The 16,702-nt window shown below is 39.7% G+C and overlaps 1 protein-coding gene across 1 annotated transcript; it reads left to right on the top strand.

The window, feature by feature from the left end:
• The first annotated feature begins 175 nt into the window (after positions 1–175).
• On the top strand, positions 176–16,484 carry si:dkey-32e6.6 (extracellular matrix protein 2). Its single transcript, XM_058409845.1, has 9 exons — positions 176–3,708; positions 5,322–5,374; positions 5,765–6,239; positions 6,371–6,486; positions 7,278–7,410; positions 8,036–8,193; positions 8,279–8,418; positions 13,814–14,140; positions 15,947–16,484. The coding sequence occupies exons 1-9, from the start codon at positions 3,549–3,551 to the stop codon at positions 16,122–16,124; spliced, it is 1,740 nt and encodes a 579-aa protein (XP_058265828.1). The 5' UTR covers positions 176–3,548; the 3' UTR covers positions 16,125–16,484.
• The last annotated feature ends 218 nt before the right edge of the window (positions 16,485–16,702 follow it).

Raw genomic sequence — 16,702 nt, forward strand, 5'->3', positions numbered from 1 at the left:
TCCCCCTTTCCTATCTGAGAGGGAGAGATGGATAGAAAAAGAAAAGGGACGAGAGAGAATGGGGTTAGGGATGGAATAGGCTATAAATAGCAGAGGAATGTCAGAGACAACAGGCAGGAGAACGTCAGTTATGACAATAAGTCCTTGGTGCTGCTCCATGTGGCTATCCAGCCTGCAGGCCCATATCGAGCTCTAAACTTAACCTCCGGTCACCTGCATTTGCCAATCACTGAGGGAAGAGCGCTAGGCCTCTAAGAGAAGCCCCCTGCACAAAGGGAAATGGCCATAAAAAGCCAGGCCTTTGTCAAACTGCTACACCACTGTTATTTTCACACCTGTTGTTGTTCATACAGTCTATATATTCTCTGTCCACTTATAGACACATTAAATAGTAAAACAATCCAATAACTCAGCTACATATAACAGGATTTTGTTTTCATGTGCTGTTTAGTATGGGAGTATGTGATTTCAATGCAGCATAGCTGTATAGCTGTAGGACTATAGAGTATAGCTGTGTTGGGGTGGACCCGGGTGAGGGTCACAGCTCTAATGTCATTGCTCCTGCAGCTGCTCTGGTGCCCTTTGGCCTTAACAAGCACTGAACATTGCGTGCTAAAACAAACACAAAAGAATTACTAAAACAAATGCATCCAGTGTAAATTTGTAGCAATATTTATTTATATATTTTACATTGTCTAGCCCTAGAATGATGTGTCCATTGCATTGCCCCTCTGTGGAACATTTAGCCGGTAACCTGTGCTGCCCAGCATGTGAAGACGTCGACGTGTTTCTGGCAGTACGAGGTACCCATGTTCTCGCCACACCCTGCTCGTACCCACCACAGCCACCTCGCTCACTGCTGCCAGATTAAATGGTTTGTTTTCAGCTCAACAACTGTTTAAAAAAGAAAAATCCCTTAGTACCCAAAACCATCACTTTGAAGCATTAAAACTACCAGGCCAAGGCCCTTTTTAAGCTCATACTGAAAACATCCAGGGCATGTTGGCATGTCCAAACTTCTGTCCTCAACCCTGTAACATTTTCTGTTAGTGTCCCTGCTGCTACAGAATAGACATTCGGAGTAGTTGCTGATTATTGTGAATAATTAGGTTTAAAAGATTTTGTGGGTGTTGAGAATAGAACACTAGTCGGGGATTATAACAAATCTGGCAACTCTGACCTTATTCTGAGAACATGTTGATCTGAGAGCGCTGGAGGAGGGGAGCAGGTGGAGAGGGTTATTTCAATGTTATTTCAAACACACACACACACACACACACACACACACACGTTAGTGAGAGAAAAGGAGTGTGTGTGGCTTGTCAGATAAAAATGACAAGGTTTGTACTGGTTCCTAGTCTGTGTTTGTTTGGAGACTGACTCGGGATAAAAGTCCGTCTCGGACACACAGGACAGGAGCTCTCTGGAAATTTGGACTTTTTCACCGCAACTAATTTGAGAAAAAGGCTGGAAGATCACACGCATTAAGCTCGACATATTTACGTATTTTGTTCTTTCAGGGAATTTTAATATTTACACAAGAACTTAAATAAAGCACTGTTATAAACCATCATTTCCAGCAAACCTACGGGGCGAAGCCTGTTATTGTAAATAATTAGGTTGGCCACATGGTCAGCTTCGTGGTCATGTTCAGTTGTTTGTTGGCTGTCCAGTCGTTTGAACAGATTCCCTTCTCCCTCTACAAATCTCTAACTTACACGGGTTCTGACGTTAGCATTTAAACCTTATGGCAGGTTATTAAAAAAAATAAATATATCAGCTCGGAGAGGTTTGGGAAAATCATGTACTCGCTATATAAACAGTATAGTAGTAATAGTCTGTGTTGTAGCCTGTGTTCGTCTTAGCAAACATTAATGGAGTCACTGGGCTATCTCTCACTCTACAGTGATTCCTTGTGGTCAGCATTCCCCCATGCGTGTGTGTGTGTGTGTGTGTGTGAGAGAGAGAGAGAGACAGATAGATAGATAGATAGAGAGAGAGACAGATAGAGAGAGAGATAAAAAAAAACAGACAGAGAAAGCGAGACAGACAGACAGAGAGAGAGAGAGAGCTTACATTGAACCTGTCGTAACTTTTAATTCTTGAAGCTGAGATAGGTTTAGCATTAAATCCCCCAGATGTTTATTCTATTTTTTATTATTTGCAGCAGAACTCCCTTCTGTCTAAAAATATCCCTGGACACTCGTATGATTGCAGAACAGGGTCATTTTTTGAGCATTAACCAACTACTCAAATATTAGGCACACTTGGTAAATTTCTGCACTAGGTAAATCAGATTTATTTCAGGAAACCATTATAGTACAGCTTTTTATTCCTGAACTTTTTTATTCCTCCACAGAATCCAAACCATTTGTAGGATGACAAAATTTCAAACTTTATTACTCTAAATTAAACATTAATAAGCATTAGATTAAGTAAGGGATAAAAATATCTACTCGTTAATCATTCCAGTTTTTAATCGATTAAAGAATGATACTTAAAACCACATGTATTTATATTTATAATTCATTTAATTTGTGGAACCTTCAAGAGACAAGTGGAGCGTCCATCATCCACGTCCCTGAAAATGTGTTGTTGCTGTAGAGACTGTAATGTGTTGGAATGAGGTTTACAACAAAACAGCCAGCACTGTTTTCAGATCTCTGCTGTTATAGAAAACACCTTCTGACCAGTCAGATTCCGTCACTGTGGAATGATTCTGTAAAATGTTCAAGTGGTCAACCTTCAGTTTTGTCCACTTCACATCAGACTGGGATTACACCCCCCCCTCCCAATTATGGGTTATCAATGACACATATTAATATTCAGTAATAAATAAATAAAAAGTATAACAGCTATAAAGATGATCATGGTTAGTAGCAATGCTTTATAAATAAATAGAATTTGTAATAAACTGGAAATTAATTTAATAAAAAATTATATATATTAGCAGTAAAATCGAAGCTGTTCTAGAGAGATACCCCATACGTGTGTGTGTGTGTGTGTGTGTGATGCTTCTCACTTTCTTGGTTTTTAAGCACTGTCTTTTTCTTTTTTTGGCCCATGTCCGTCTCCTTTTCAGACATACATGCCATTGGCCTTGAGCCACACAGAGCCGGAGACAGACGTGACCGAGTCAGCCTGTCCACTCCCTGTTTTCACACTTGTTTTCTTATTTTCCCAATTTGTCTATCATAAGTGTTACAAAGTGTGAAGTCATGTCACTCTGGCTGGCTTGACATGGCTAATACCACTGTCTGCCATTCTCCCTGTCCTGCTGTGTCCTCTCTCTCTCTCTCTCTCCCTCCTTCTCTCATTCTAAAAATGTTTCAGAATGCAAACACAGCTTAACCACTGAATGCGTAAAAGAGAGGATGATGTTTCTGAAAATGGGAAGGTTTCCAGGCAAGGATGTTCCTTGTACATGATTAACCCCCTCCTCCTGGACTCTCCTCTTCCTCCAGCTGACTCTTTAAGAGGGCAGGCATCAGGTGCACACTGAGCGAGACGGTCACACTGAGTGTTAGAGCTCACAGTAAATCAGGACCATGCAGTCAGCGTTGATTTTGTGTATCTGTGTAGGTGTGTTTGTAGGAGCTTGGGCTGTGGAAGCAGACCCGCCAAATGCACTGGGAAAGATTGCTGAGAATGGGACGAGTGCTGACGTGACAAACAATCCAGAGGTGAAGACAGCAGTGGAATATTCAAGTAAGTTTTGCTGTAATGATGCTCTAATGGTGCAAGTGTTTGAGATTAGATTTCTAATTTGATTCCAGTGGATTTCTGTAAAAAATGTTTACATCAAATCCATCGGCATGTCTTGTGAAAATCTGACCTCTTGTATAAAGGAGCTAACAGAGTTAATATCAGATATTTGCATGAATTTAAATACTGAGAAATTGGACATCTTGATTATTGAATAGTCAAAAAAATTTTCACATTTCTTTTTTGTTTTGAATTATTTCCAGTTTATTTTCAGTTTTAAAAAGTCAATTATTTTTTTTTAATTAACGTGTTTGTATATACACTTACCATCCACTTTATTAGGAACACCTGTATACTTATCATTAATGAAGTTAACCCCTCAGCCAATCATGTTGCAGCAGCACAATGCATAAAATAATGCAGCTGCATCTAAAGAGCTTCACTTAATGTTCACATCAAGCATCAGAAGGAAGAAAATTGAAATTTCTCTATAGTGATATGGTTCTTTGTACCAGATGTTCTGGTTGGAATATTCCAGAATCTGCTGATCTCCTTTTTCACATACAACAGTCTCTAGAGAAAAAGTCTCTAGAAAAAAAACGTCCTGTTAGTGTAGGGTCTGCAGTCTGAAACACCTTGAAACATCTGACTGACTGTGCTCTCGATAGCCTCAGATTCTTGTTCTGGCCGTTTTCCTCTGACCTCTCTCATCAGCAGGGTATTTCCACCCACAGAAATGTCACTCACAATGTTTTGTTTTTTTCACACCATTGTGTGTAAATACTAAAGACTGTTGTGTGTGAAAATCCCAGGAGATGAAATACTCAAACCAGCACTTCGGGTTCCAACATCATCCACAATCAGGAGTCACAGAGATCACACTTTTTCTTTATGATATGTTTAATATGAAGAGTACCCGAATGTATCTGAGATGAACTGTATATTTATTGCACCGCTGCCACATGATTGGCTGAATAGATAACGACTCCATTATCAATTTGTCTTAGCATCAGTGGATTTTCTTCTCGAAAAGTTGAAGGTAGTGACCCACAATTTTCTCTTTATTTAGATCACCTATAATCTCAGAAATAAAAGAAGAAAATGATAGACTTTATGTTTTGTTTCAGTTAACTATCAGTTAATTGTGTAAATGCAGCATTTACTTCTGCCAAGTGCCGTGTTCATGGCTTAGGTACAGTCAGCTCCAACAATCATTATCACTCTGGTACAGATGGGTGAAAAGGAGAAGAGTCGAGTCTAGAGGAGAGATGAGGATCTGGAGAGCTTCGGTACTGAGGAGTGACCTCAGATTCTGCTCTTGTTCTCCAGTCTCATTAAGCATTATAGGAGAAAAGTGTGCTATATCGGTCAAGGGCGATTGCATAAAGTACTAAACGCAGCAGTGGTAATAATTAAAAAAGATTTTTTTTAAATTTTCAATTAAATGAAGTTAGATTTCTTATATTTTCAGTTTGGGATTAAACCACAAATACATTTTAATATCCTTTTCTTTATGAAGAAAAAATGGTAATAATTCTGGAGCTGATGATCTATGTACAAGTTAATTAGCACTTTGCTGTGTGTGGCAGTGACTTAATTCCAGTATTTGTTCTTAGGGGAGAAGAGAGCAGCCGAGAAGCCAAAAAGAGGCACAGCCAAGGACAAGCAGGTGAGCCTGGGTCTGTCAGAACACTTGAGGAACAACAAACTCATTTTTTTTTTACTTCTTAAGCTATGATTAAATGACAAGAAATAGCAAAACCAACAAGTTTCAATTACTTTACTGTACGTACTGTATATATATATATATATATATATATGTGCAGTTACATGTACATTAAACGCCCCAGTTTGCGGTCAGCTGAGTAGGTGTGCCCCTGTTATAATGAGTGTACTGGCTATTTTTGTCTTCAACTATAGTTTTTCATCTCACAAATTGGCACTGCTCTTTTTCTGGCTCTCCTGTTTATCCACTACATTTAGTCTTTTTTCATGTTTGTGCCAAACGCAGTCATTTCTGTATATTTATGTCTAATGATGGGCTCCATGTTTCTGTCAGGAGCCAGATCTGGGGCGGACTTTGGCAGCGTGGGTGGAGCTAAATTCCATCCTGAAAATGAGAGACGGAATTTCAGGTAAACTCAGCACAGTACTGCACGAGCTCAGGAACGAAAAGAGCCGCCTTCTTGGCCAGGCTAACGAGCCGGCGAAAACGAAAAAGAAAGAAGAAGACGAAGATGATGATGAAGAAGAAGATGATGATGATGAAGAGGAAGAAGAAGAGGAAGAAGAAGAAGGTGGAGAAGGAGGGGAAGAAGGAGGAGAAGAAGAAGAAGGAGGTGAAGAAGAGGAAAATGAAGGAGGGGAAGAAGAACAGGTAGAGGAAGAGGAGAACGAAGCAGCTGGGAACAGTACCGCTGAACTGCTACCAGAGGGTTGCCAAGTGAATGGAACCGAGATTTCCTGTGCAGAGGCTGGCATTGCTGAACTTCCCCTTATCAATGACCTTAACATCACTATACTCGACCTAGCTGGTGAGTTTAGAGGAGGAATGTAGTGTGTGAAGATCTGTACCTTGAACATTTTTTAACTATATAACAAAAAATCTTTCAGTTAAAGCATATCTTTTTCAATTTCTTAACGTTTTTTTTCATCTCTGTCACAGGAAACAACTTCACTACATTACCTTCTGAGGCTTTCTCTGGTATGCCCAACCTGGAGGTGATCAACCTGAGCAGAAACTTTCTGGATGACTCTTCTATCAGCCCTGAACTCTTCAAGGTGTTCTATACCTCCCTTACATGTATTATAAAATATTATCTTACACAGGTGTCTACAAGACATGAACAAACAATGTTAAGGCTAGAGGATATCAAGCTATTATTAAAAATGAAAGAACTATCACAACAGAGTCAGAGAAGAAAAATACCAGGGTTCTTGTGTTGCTACAAGTCAAATCCAGCTAAAAATAAGTCCTTCAATCAACTTTCGGCACTGCCTGAATGTTCTACATTCAGATGAAAAATTCAGAAAGATATTCAGATGAATCCGGGTGTAGGAATGTAGACGTGATCTTACAAAATGGTCTTATATCAATGAACTCAATTTATCTCCCACATTATTTCTCAGTTTCCCCCAGTATAATTATTTCTCTGAGCTGCAGAAGACCTTCAGCATTTTTTAGAGTATTCTGATGGCTCTGTAATGACCAGAAGGAGCCGGTGCTCTCAAAGAGGAGGGAAATGAGGTCGTATTTTACAGCATCCGATCCTGATGTGCACCAATATCAATGGCCAGGGGATTCTAGGGGGTAGCTCTAATAGTACAGTGTGACACTGGACTGCACAGAGGGCAGGGCTTTAAAAAGAAAGCTTCTAGCTTAAAATGTCCTACCACTATAAGAGTTACCAAAAACCAGAGAGTACTCATTTAGTGGTTTTCCTGAACATGCAGCCAGATTAATTTAGCATCATGATTAAAAGATGGTGTTTAAGCATGTAAAACACCCAGTCCACAGCTGTACTCTGCAGTTATTCACAGTTATGTCCACACTCTTTATTTATCCTTTACAGAATCTGACTAACCTAAGAGTGCTGACTCTTGATGGCAATGGACTAGAAACAATCCCACAACTGCCAGGATCTCTGGAGGAGCTGAGAATCAACGACAACAAGATAAATCAAGTGCTTTCTCACAACTTGGAAGGTTGGACCTGATGGTTTTGTCTTAATTAAAAATGATATGCAGTGAAGAGTGAGATGTAAGGAATAAAACTCGACAGGTTGTGCTGTTAAACATCAGTGACAAGGCGGTGCGATGCCAAGCCCAAGACCAATATTTTCCAGTAACAGTAAATCCCACAGCTTTTAAAAAAAATATTTTCATGCATGAATTTAGATTTTCTCTAAATATTAATGTTTTGTTTATTAACTTTATAGTGAAGTAAACAGAATTAATTTCCATGAGTAAAATAGCCTAAAACTGAATGATTGTTAAAAGCGCTATTCAAATAAACTGAAGTGAAAATTGAATAAATAACCTTATCAAAGATATTTTTCAAGATATATTTATATGGAGCGTTCACCTTACAGGTACCTGTGCATGATGTTACTATGAGAAATATAATATCAGATGATCACATTAATATAATCCTTTCTACTACCGGGGAATCTAGCATTCAGCAGTGGTGTTTAAAGTTCATTAGCACTGTTAGCGTTAGAGTTTAGAGTAACCTATTCTATAGAATGTAGAACAAGATGGTCAAGAGGATGTAAAAAAGTTTTATATAAGAACGTCTAGTGTCTCAAAATGTCCTTTGAATTTTCTGTAGGTTTGACAAGCTTGCTCCACTTAGAGCTGGCAGGAAACATCCTGTGGGAGGGCAGTGTTGAGCCTCTGGCCTTCCAACACCTCACCACTCTCAAACACCTGAGGCTAGACAACAACCGATTCACTTGCCTTCCGTACGGACTTCCTGCAACTCTAGAGGTCAGCTCTTGTAAATACGTTATAGCTGATTTTATAATACATTTCTTTCTGATATAATTATGCATGTGACCGTTTGTCCTTACAGGATTTGAGTATGCCACACAATCAGGTAGTGGAGGTCCAGGAAAACGTTCTGAAGAACTCTGGTCACTTGAAAGCCCTGGATCTGAGCCACAACCTCCTGAGCGACACCAGTTTCTTCCCCAGAGCCTGGATTGACCTGCCGTGAGTTACACGTCTTTTATTTCTTACGGCACAGTTTTCACGTTTGCAGTAGTAGAGAGGAGTATTTATTTGGTCAGGAAAAGTACACTTTTTTGTCCACATTCAGAGTAAAAGGGCAGGTTGTGTTGCCACCTCACGGCTCCTCATGGTTCCATCCTGAGCCCAGGTTACTGTCTGTGTGAAGTTTTTAATGTGTCTGTGTGGGTTTCCTCTGTGTACTATACTTTTTTCACACCTTCCAAAAATATTCCAGTAAGCAAATTGACTAGAGTAAATTGTCCATGAATGAGTGTGTGAGTGTGGTGTCCATTTATGAGTGTCATCTCATACAGATCCCACAGTAACCCTGTCTCGGATAAAGCTTTTAGAATAATGAATATCAAATAATGCTCCATATGGAAAACTACAGATTAATTTACACAAATCAAGCATTTAATATTATTGATTCTATAAAGAAAATATATACTGAGTGACATACAGTCACTACATGTAAGTGTATGAGTGCATGGTGCCCTGTGTACTTCTCCTTCATGTCCAGTGTTCCCAGTATAGGCTCCAGGCACACGATGATCCTGACCAGAATAAACCAGTTACTGAAAAAAAGGATGAAATTCATGAATAAATGAATCTCTTTAAAGTAGAAACATTTACACATTTTCCTTCCATTACACTAGATGGTGCACATTGACCTTGTACACTATATGGCCAAAAGCAGGTGGACACCTGACCTTAACACTCATATGACACATAGGAAACAATAGCTTAGAACGTATTTGTATGTTTTAGCCGTACGAATTCCTTTCATTGAAATTAAGTGGCCCTAGGAGTGGTCACTGCCCCTGTACACAAAGCAAGGTCCATAAAGACTTCAGTTTTTTGAGGGTTGGAGAAGTAGATTTCCAAAAATTGAAACTCAACTCAACTTTGCGGTGAATTATAACGCCATCAGTGTCCGGCTTCTTGGTGAATGGCCACAATCCCTACAGCCACAGTCCAGAATATGGTGGAAAGCCTTCTTTAAAGCAGTGCAGAGCTGACCAACTCCATATTAATGCTCAAGGTTTTGAAATGTAATGTTCTCTGGTCACGCGTCCATTTGGTCATACAGCCTGTTGCCATTAATATTATAAAAGCAGAGGATTGGGAGATTGTCCCAGAATCCTTTTTTTTATTTTTACTTAATGACTGAACTAGTGATTGTCCTTTATCCTGGCCAAGACATCTACCAGCATCACCCATACTGAGGCAGCACGACTTCTGTATTTTTATTCTCTACACTAGATGGCGCACATCACCCAGGTATCGCCACGACTACAGTAAAAGCACAGGATTTCTATTGTTTCATAGAATCCATTGTTTATTTTTTCTTAGGTAATAATTAAACTGATGAACATCCTGTGTTTTAGCTCTGAAAGTGTAAAATTGTCAGGTTTTGCTCAGACCTCAGACCCAGAGGTTACATCAGGATACATACAGAGGAGCTGTGTATCTCTCCAGGGTCAGTCACTCAGTACAAATAAGTCCAGTGACACCACTGACCCGAAAGCTAGAACGCTCAGCAGTGCTCATCATCGTCATCGTCCAGTTAGATGGAATGTTTCTGATATGACTGAAAGCACATTGAGAGTGACTTGAGGGTGCGACATTGTCTGATTAAGAAAGTGGAGGCGATGTAGTCTCTGACAAGAGCTATTTCATTTACAAGCAACATGTTTAAGGATTGGTAAGAACTGCCAGTTGTGGTCTGAAAATCACAACCCAATTACCAAAAATATTATATGCAGACTGGTCACTGGAATTTAATGGGTTCAATCTAAATCTCACAAACTATTCAGGAATATAAAAAGCTTGAGGGCTCCAATAAATAACCTAAATATTAATGTACACATTCCAATAATAAGCCTAGTATTTAGATTTTAGTTTTATTAAGTTCAAATAAATATGTTCTGATGGGGCCATGATGAAATTTGTCCTTGGCTGCACAAAGTTTGAGAAATTGATAATTGATAAATTGATTCTGTGATACATTACACTATGCTGTGTAACACATGCACCGGTCAGCCATAACACTGTGAGCAGTGACAGGTGAAGTGAATAAGACTGAGTATCTCCTCATCATGGCACCTGTTAGTGTGTGGGATATATTAGGCAGCAAGTCAACATTTTGTCCTCAGAGTTGATGTTAGAAGTTGGAAAAATGGACAAGTGTAAGGATTTGAGCTTTAAGTTTGACCAAAAGAGCTAAATTGTGATGGCTAGACCACTGGATCAGAGCATCTCCAAAACTGCAGCTCTTGTGGGGTGTTCCCGGTCTGCAGTGGTCAGTATCTATCAAAAGTGGTCCAAGGAAGGAACAGTGGTGAACCGGGGACAGGGTCATGGGCGGTCGAGGCTCATTGATGCACGTGGGGAGTGAAGGCTGACCCGTGTGATCCGATCCAACAGACGAGCTACTGTTGCTGAAATTTCTGAAGAGGTTAATACTGGTTCTGATAGGAAGGTGTCAGAATACACAGTGCAGGACGGGTCAGGGCTGTTTTGACAGCAAAGGGGGGACCGACACAATATTAGGCAGGTGGTCATAATGTTATGCCTGGTTTTGTGTATGTTGTTATATTCTTCCTGAAAAGAGGAATGTTAGAAACAAAGAAGAAGAAGAAGAAGAAGAAGAAGAGAGCAGAGATGGAGAGAAGACAGGAGTGGGTTGATATAATCATCGTAATTTTTGTTGCTGTTGCTGCAGACTTTTTTTTTTACAGCATCTTTTTATGAGTTTCTCAGTGGAGAAATCTATAATCTTACAGTGGCACTCAGTAGATGGTAATTATCTTAACAACTCTACTATCATATTCACTTAATGTTAGTGCCACTAACCAATGCCATTTTCATCTTTTTGATGCGTCTGTGTGTGTGATCTAGCCAACATCAACAGCACTGTGCTATTATCTCTGTGTAAATTTGCGCATCTACCCCAATTCACTGCTTTCATCTCCTGTGTGTTTGTGAGCACCTTCCAGTCCGAACAGACTCCTTAATTCCGCTCTGTGAAGCTGGTCTAATTGCCACCACCAACCTTTACATGTTCCCTCATTAGCTGCTCTGCCAGTTTTTAACTCTTTAGTGCACTCAGAGTAGAACAGTCCTCGGTATAACCCACTGAGGAAATACACAATAAAGTGTCTAGCTTCATCCAAAGGCACACACATAAACACTGCCCCTCCTAAAGAACTGAACAGCTTGGCAGTGTGTTTTATTAAAAGTCCATAAGCTGCTCTACTTCACTTTTTATGGTATACTAAATTTATAAGATCAGAGAAGAGCAGTGAGAACAGAGCCTGTTTCCTTTACCAGTGACCCATGCATGACCAGTGATTTTAAAGGAATACTACATCATTTTTTAAACACCATTAAATTATAAATGATAAAATGACCATGTACGGGAATTCTTAATAACTGAAAAGGTGCTGGATGTGATCTGTGATGTTTAAATACACATCTCATTCAGAAATACAGACACCACACTCTAATGATGAGACAAGGCTCAAGCTGTTGTCTTTAATTAATTGTCCAGTGCTGGTAATGTCTATGCACAATAGGACCTAAACAACGATGTTGCTAACTATAGATTCTTCCTCTTGAAAAAATTGTTCCTAAAAGAATAAACTGACTATCTATAATTGAAGATGAACAAAACTGATTTAGAATATATGCATTTTAAATAAACCTCTGTAGATTCTCCCGACAGCCATACTGTAGACTTCCATTATGAAATTGTTTCTTTCCATTTTTCGGTACAGGAAAATGCCAGAATTTATACCCGAGTTAAAAGCAAATACACAACAGATGACCGTCACTGGAACATTCCTATAATGTGATGTGTTGCCCTGCTTCTCTGTTTAATGCTGTGGGAATTGGAACAGCTTGAGGGTGAAAGACCCACTGGACTCTGCAGGGGTGACGATTTGTTTGTATGGGTTTGTGTGCGCTCAAAAGTCTGCTTGTTACTGTTTGTGTGTGAGGAAAAAAAAGAAAGAAGGGGACCTCCAGGAGAGCTCCATTTGTTTCTGGTTAGCTGTGAGCTGGAACAGAGTGTAAGGGGGGGTTTGACGGATACTGAGGGCTGGACAGCTAAAATATATGAACTGAAAGACCCATGCTCTGAATAATGAGAAAGAATTACAGTGGTCAGGATTTATTTATTTATTTTTTGATAGGGGTGAACTTCGGGACATGTATGAACACACAATACCATGGCAGAACAATTTACATAAATTCCCCTAGGCAGAAAAAATTCATTCATACAAAGAAAAAACCCTCTAGTCATCATTTTTTTCAAAAAAATCAAGACAGATGCTGTATACTGTATGTAAATTGACAGAATGCAGTGTCCTGCTGCAGCATCCTTTTCCCTGCAGCTCCTGTGTCTGTCATACGTCCAGAAATTAAGGGAGCAAACAGAGCCAGGATAAATCCTTGTGCATGACTGCACAGCGGTTGTCCAAGCCAACGTGCGGTGTTGCGTAAGCCTAGTTGTATAACTCTGGTGAGCATCTGGTGGCAATCGCATGACCTAAGCTTCTCAGTAGGACTGCCTGCGATGTATTGATTGCTTTTGGCTGAGAACACAACCCCAGTGCCAGAATATCTGAGTCAGGAAGCACACGTTAATCCTGAAGATCAAACTCACTTTTACAGTGTGTCACTCCTTTATATTAATAATCATCTTTACAAGGTCATTTAGAATTTTTACTTTAGTTTAACTTTAAACTTAAATCATTTATTCATTCTCTACAGATCATTCATGTATTTACTAGCTTTTATTTATTTAATCTATTTTGTGAACACACACAGTCTAGGTGTACTGTGTCTGTGTCTGTTAGCGGTCACGGGTCTCATCAAACTGCACGGAAGACCGCAGAACATTCAGGATGCTGAGCAATAGATTTCAGGAATAAAGAGAGCTGGAACGTTAAGGAAAACTGTTATGCCTTGGATGACGTTTTGATGGAAAGGTTTGGCTCCATCTGCACTATTAAAGAGAAGGAGGACCACAATTCTACTCAAAGTTATTCTGACTGGTCACCTTATTATTCATCATTCATTATCTTCAGTAGCATGTTCCTCACGATCATGCTGGATGTAAAACTTATTGCTGAAACACTGGGCATGTTGCATGGACGCACCGTGGCCATTGCAGGACACCATGCACATACACAGACTCATTCATACCTATCAGTGTAGACAGTTTACCTTCTGATATGTTTTTGGGAGGTGGGAAAGAGCTCAGTGGAAGCCCATGTAAATGTCTACTGGTTCCTGTGTCAGAACCTTTATGCACATTGTTTTGATGCATATCTCATAGTAAATATATTTCATTCTTTATCCACTCACTCAGGAAGCTGGAGACTCTGGATCTGTCTCACAACCAGCTGTACGTGGTACCTGCTCACTTGCCCAGAGTTTTGCGACAGCTCTCCCTGCAGCACAACTTCATCCAGTCCATCCCTCCTGACACTCTGAGCCATCTGCGTCCAGGCCTCCAGTCACTGCGCCTCTCTCACAACCAGCTACTGGAGCATGGGCTGCTAGGGAAGGCCTTCCGTGGAGCTTACAAAACTTTGGAGGAGCTTCACCTAGACAACAACAGGTTGGAGCGAGTCCCACCAAACATCCGCTACTTCAAGAACCTGCATCAGCTGCGGCTAGATCACAATCTTATCAGGTGAGGATGAGTAAAGTCACAGCTGCACGATGTCTACATTCTTCATTTATTGATATAAATAATATTACATTATCTGGTGATTAGGTGTGCCTCTTCACAACTGTAGAGTGCTATTACTATATAAACTGGTTTTAATTATTGTAATTATTTTATATAACTAAAAAAAACCCTGTTAATTCATACTATTTTTAATCACCTAACCTCAGCAGGACCAGCAGCATCGGTTCAGTGAGAAATCCCATCTGTAACAGGACAAATGTCATAAATAAGGCATGTTTGACACTAATGCTAAAAAAGTAAGGTAGCTTACAAGAAATGGATGAATGTTTGCAAATTACATCATATGTTGTAGTGAAACTGAATTGTCCTCTGCACAACCTACTGCTTTCCATGTATCTTTAAGCAGAAATTAAACCTAGTGTATGGCTTAGTGGCAAAAAACAGGAAATCTTCTTGTTCATCTCTACAGCATCAATGTCAGTTAGAGTCATTATTTAGGTACTGGGTGTAATTCGAAGCATATATTCACTGGATGTGGGCATGTGTTTATGAAAAAGATTTTGGGTGAGAACATTAACTACATATCGACTACATAGGATTAAAAACCCCAAATGTCTTACACTAAACATGTCTGTTTAGCTATATTTAGGGTGAATTAATGAACTGTGTAAATTTCACTTATCACTGATCCACTCCATTAAGAAGATCTTAAGTCTGGTATAATGCTAGTTTCAAATCAAATATTCACTTTGACTCAAATACATTATAGAATCATCTGTGAAATTTGCAGAGCTCCTCAATTTAGCATTTAAGACCATGTCCTCTATAATAAAACCCAGATTAGTAATCACTGAGGACCTGCTTGCATTTATTCTTATTGTTCATTTCTCAAGCAAAATTAGCCATTAGGCGTGTTTTTCAGCATCTGGTTTGAATTTCAGAACCATAAACCTGTCTGCATGTTTAGGTTACTCTAGCTTGTCAGTCATACCCTACCTAAAGCACTGAAAACTCCAGACTAGTTAGAAAAAGAAATGTGTTTCCTTTGGCTGTCTGCCAGTAACTGTGTAGATTCAGCTATAGAGACTCACAGTGTTTACACAGCCCTGCAGTTTATAGCCAGGCAGACTCGTACAGCTTTACAGCTACTAGACAGAGTTAATATAATATTTATAATAATTAGCCTTTATTTGTCACATATACATTACAGCACAGTGAAATTCTTTTCTTTGCATATCCCATCCTTGGAGGTTGGGGTCAGCTATGATACAGCGCCCCTGGAGCAAAGAGGGTTAAGGGCCTTGCTCAAGGGCCCAACAGTGGCAACTTGGCAGTGCTGGGGCTTGAACCCCCAATCTTCCAGTCAACAACCCAGAGCCTTAACCACTTGAGCCACCACCGTATTTGGAAGTCAAATCTTTCTTAGATGATGAAATATATATATATAGAGTGAACATTTTGTCCTCAAAGTTGATGTGTTAGAAGCAGGAAAAATGGACATAAGGGTAATGATTTGAGCCAGTTTGACCAAACGGGCCAAATTGTCCACTGGATCAGAGCATCTCCAAAACTGAAGCTCTTGTGGGGTGTTCCCGGTCTCAAATTGCTGAAGAAGTTAACGCTGGTTCTGATAGAAAGGTGTCAGAATACACAGTGCAGGATGGGTCAGGGCTGTTTTGGCAGCAAAAGGGGGACCGACACAATATTAGGCAGGTGGTCATAATGTTATGCCTGATCGGTGTGTATGTTAAGTATTTGTCAGAGATGTATGTGTAAGTAACTCTTTATATAAATGATGTGTTTCAGTGCTGTCCCGGTGAAATCTGTGTGTAAAATCAGTCTCACTAACTCGTCTCCCCTGTTGGCTCTACACCTGGAGAACAACTACCTGGATGTGAACAGGATTCCCCGAAAGGCTCTGTCCTGCATCCCTGAACTCCAGAGGGTCATCCTGGAGCCACAGAATCATAATGAGATCATCTAAAAGTTGTGGAGATTGCACCTTTCACATCTCACCTGCTTTACTGTTGAGTTTAAAAGCACACACTAATTTGAATTGTTTATTTAACTATTTAATTCAAAGGCGTAATTCAGGGTGTTTATCTGTATTTCTTAAGACACTGTGCTCTATTTTCTGTGTATTCTGGATGTCTGCTTATTCCAGGCTTCATGCCACAGCAGTATCTTTGCTTCTAACAACAAAGTTACTTTTCTTTTTGGAAGAGATGCCAGTGCTGTGCTAAATATTGTTCATATCAATACTTATAATACAACTCTTTGGCTAAATGTCTGTAAAGTGTCTTGAATACAAAAGTGCCTTCACACTCACTCCCAAAGTGATGATCAATCTTGTGTTTCTTTTTATTTGTACCTGGGAAACTAGACATATGATTGTTGTAATTCTAAATCTATACAGATCATCTCATGAAGTATTAACTAATAACACAAACTATTACCAAAGAGGTTCAGTGATTAAAAATCTTTGAGGTTAGAGAATGATAGAATAAGTGTAGAATCTACACAGGGCTCTCAGAGTTTCTACAGGAGAGCAACTCTGTCAAG

This window comes from Hemibagrus wyckioides, linkage group LG15 (genome assembly GCF_019097595.1).
Source record: "Hemibagrus wyckioides isolate EC202008001 linkage group LG15, SWU_Hwy_1.0, whole genome shotgun sequence".
NCBI classification, from domain to species: domain Eukaryota; kingdom Metazoa; phylum Chordata; class Actinopteri; order Siluriformes; family Bagridae; genus Hemibagrus; species Hemibagrus wyckioides.

Excerpts from the sequence above, each read along its gene's own strand:
- si:dkey-32e6.6 (XM_058409845.1), top strand. The coding sequence starts at position 3,549 with ATGCAGTCAGCGTTGATTTTGTGTATCTGTGTAGGTGTGTTTGTAGGA. Across the intron at positions 6,240-6,370 it reads CACTATACTCGACCTAGCTG|GAAACAACTTCACTACATTA; the intron begins GTGAGTTTAGAG and ends TCTCTGTCACAG. Across the intron at positions 6,487-7,277 it reads TCAGCCCTGAACTCTTCAAG|AATCTGACTAACCTAAGAGT; the intron begins GTGTTCTATACC and ends TATCCTTTACAG.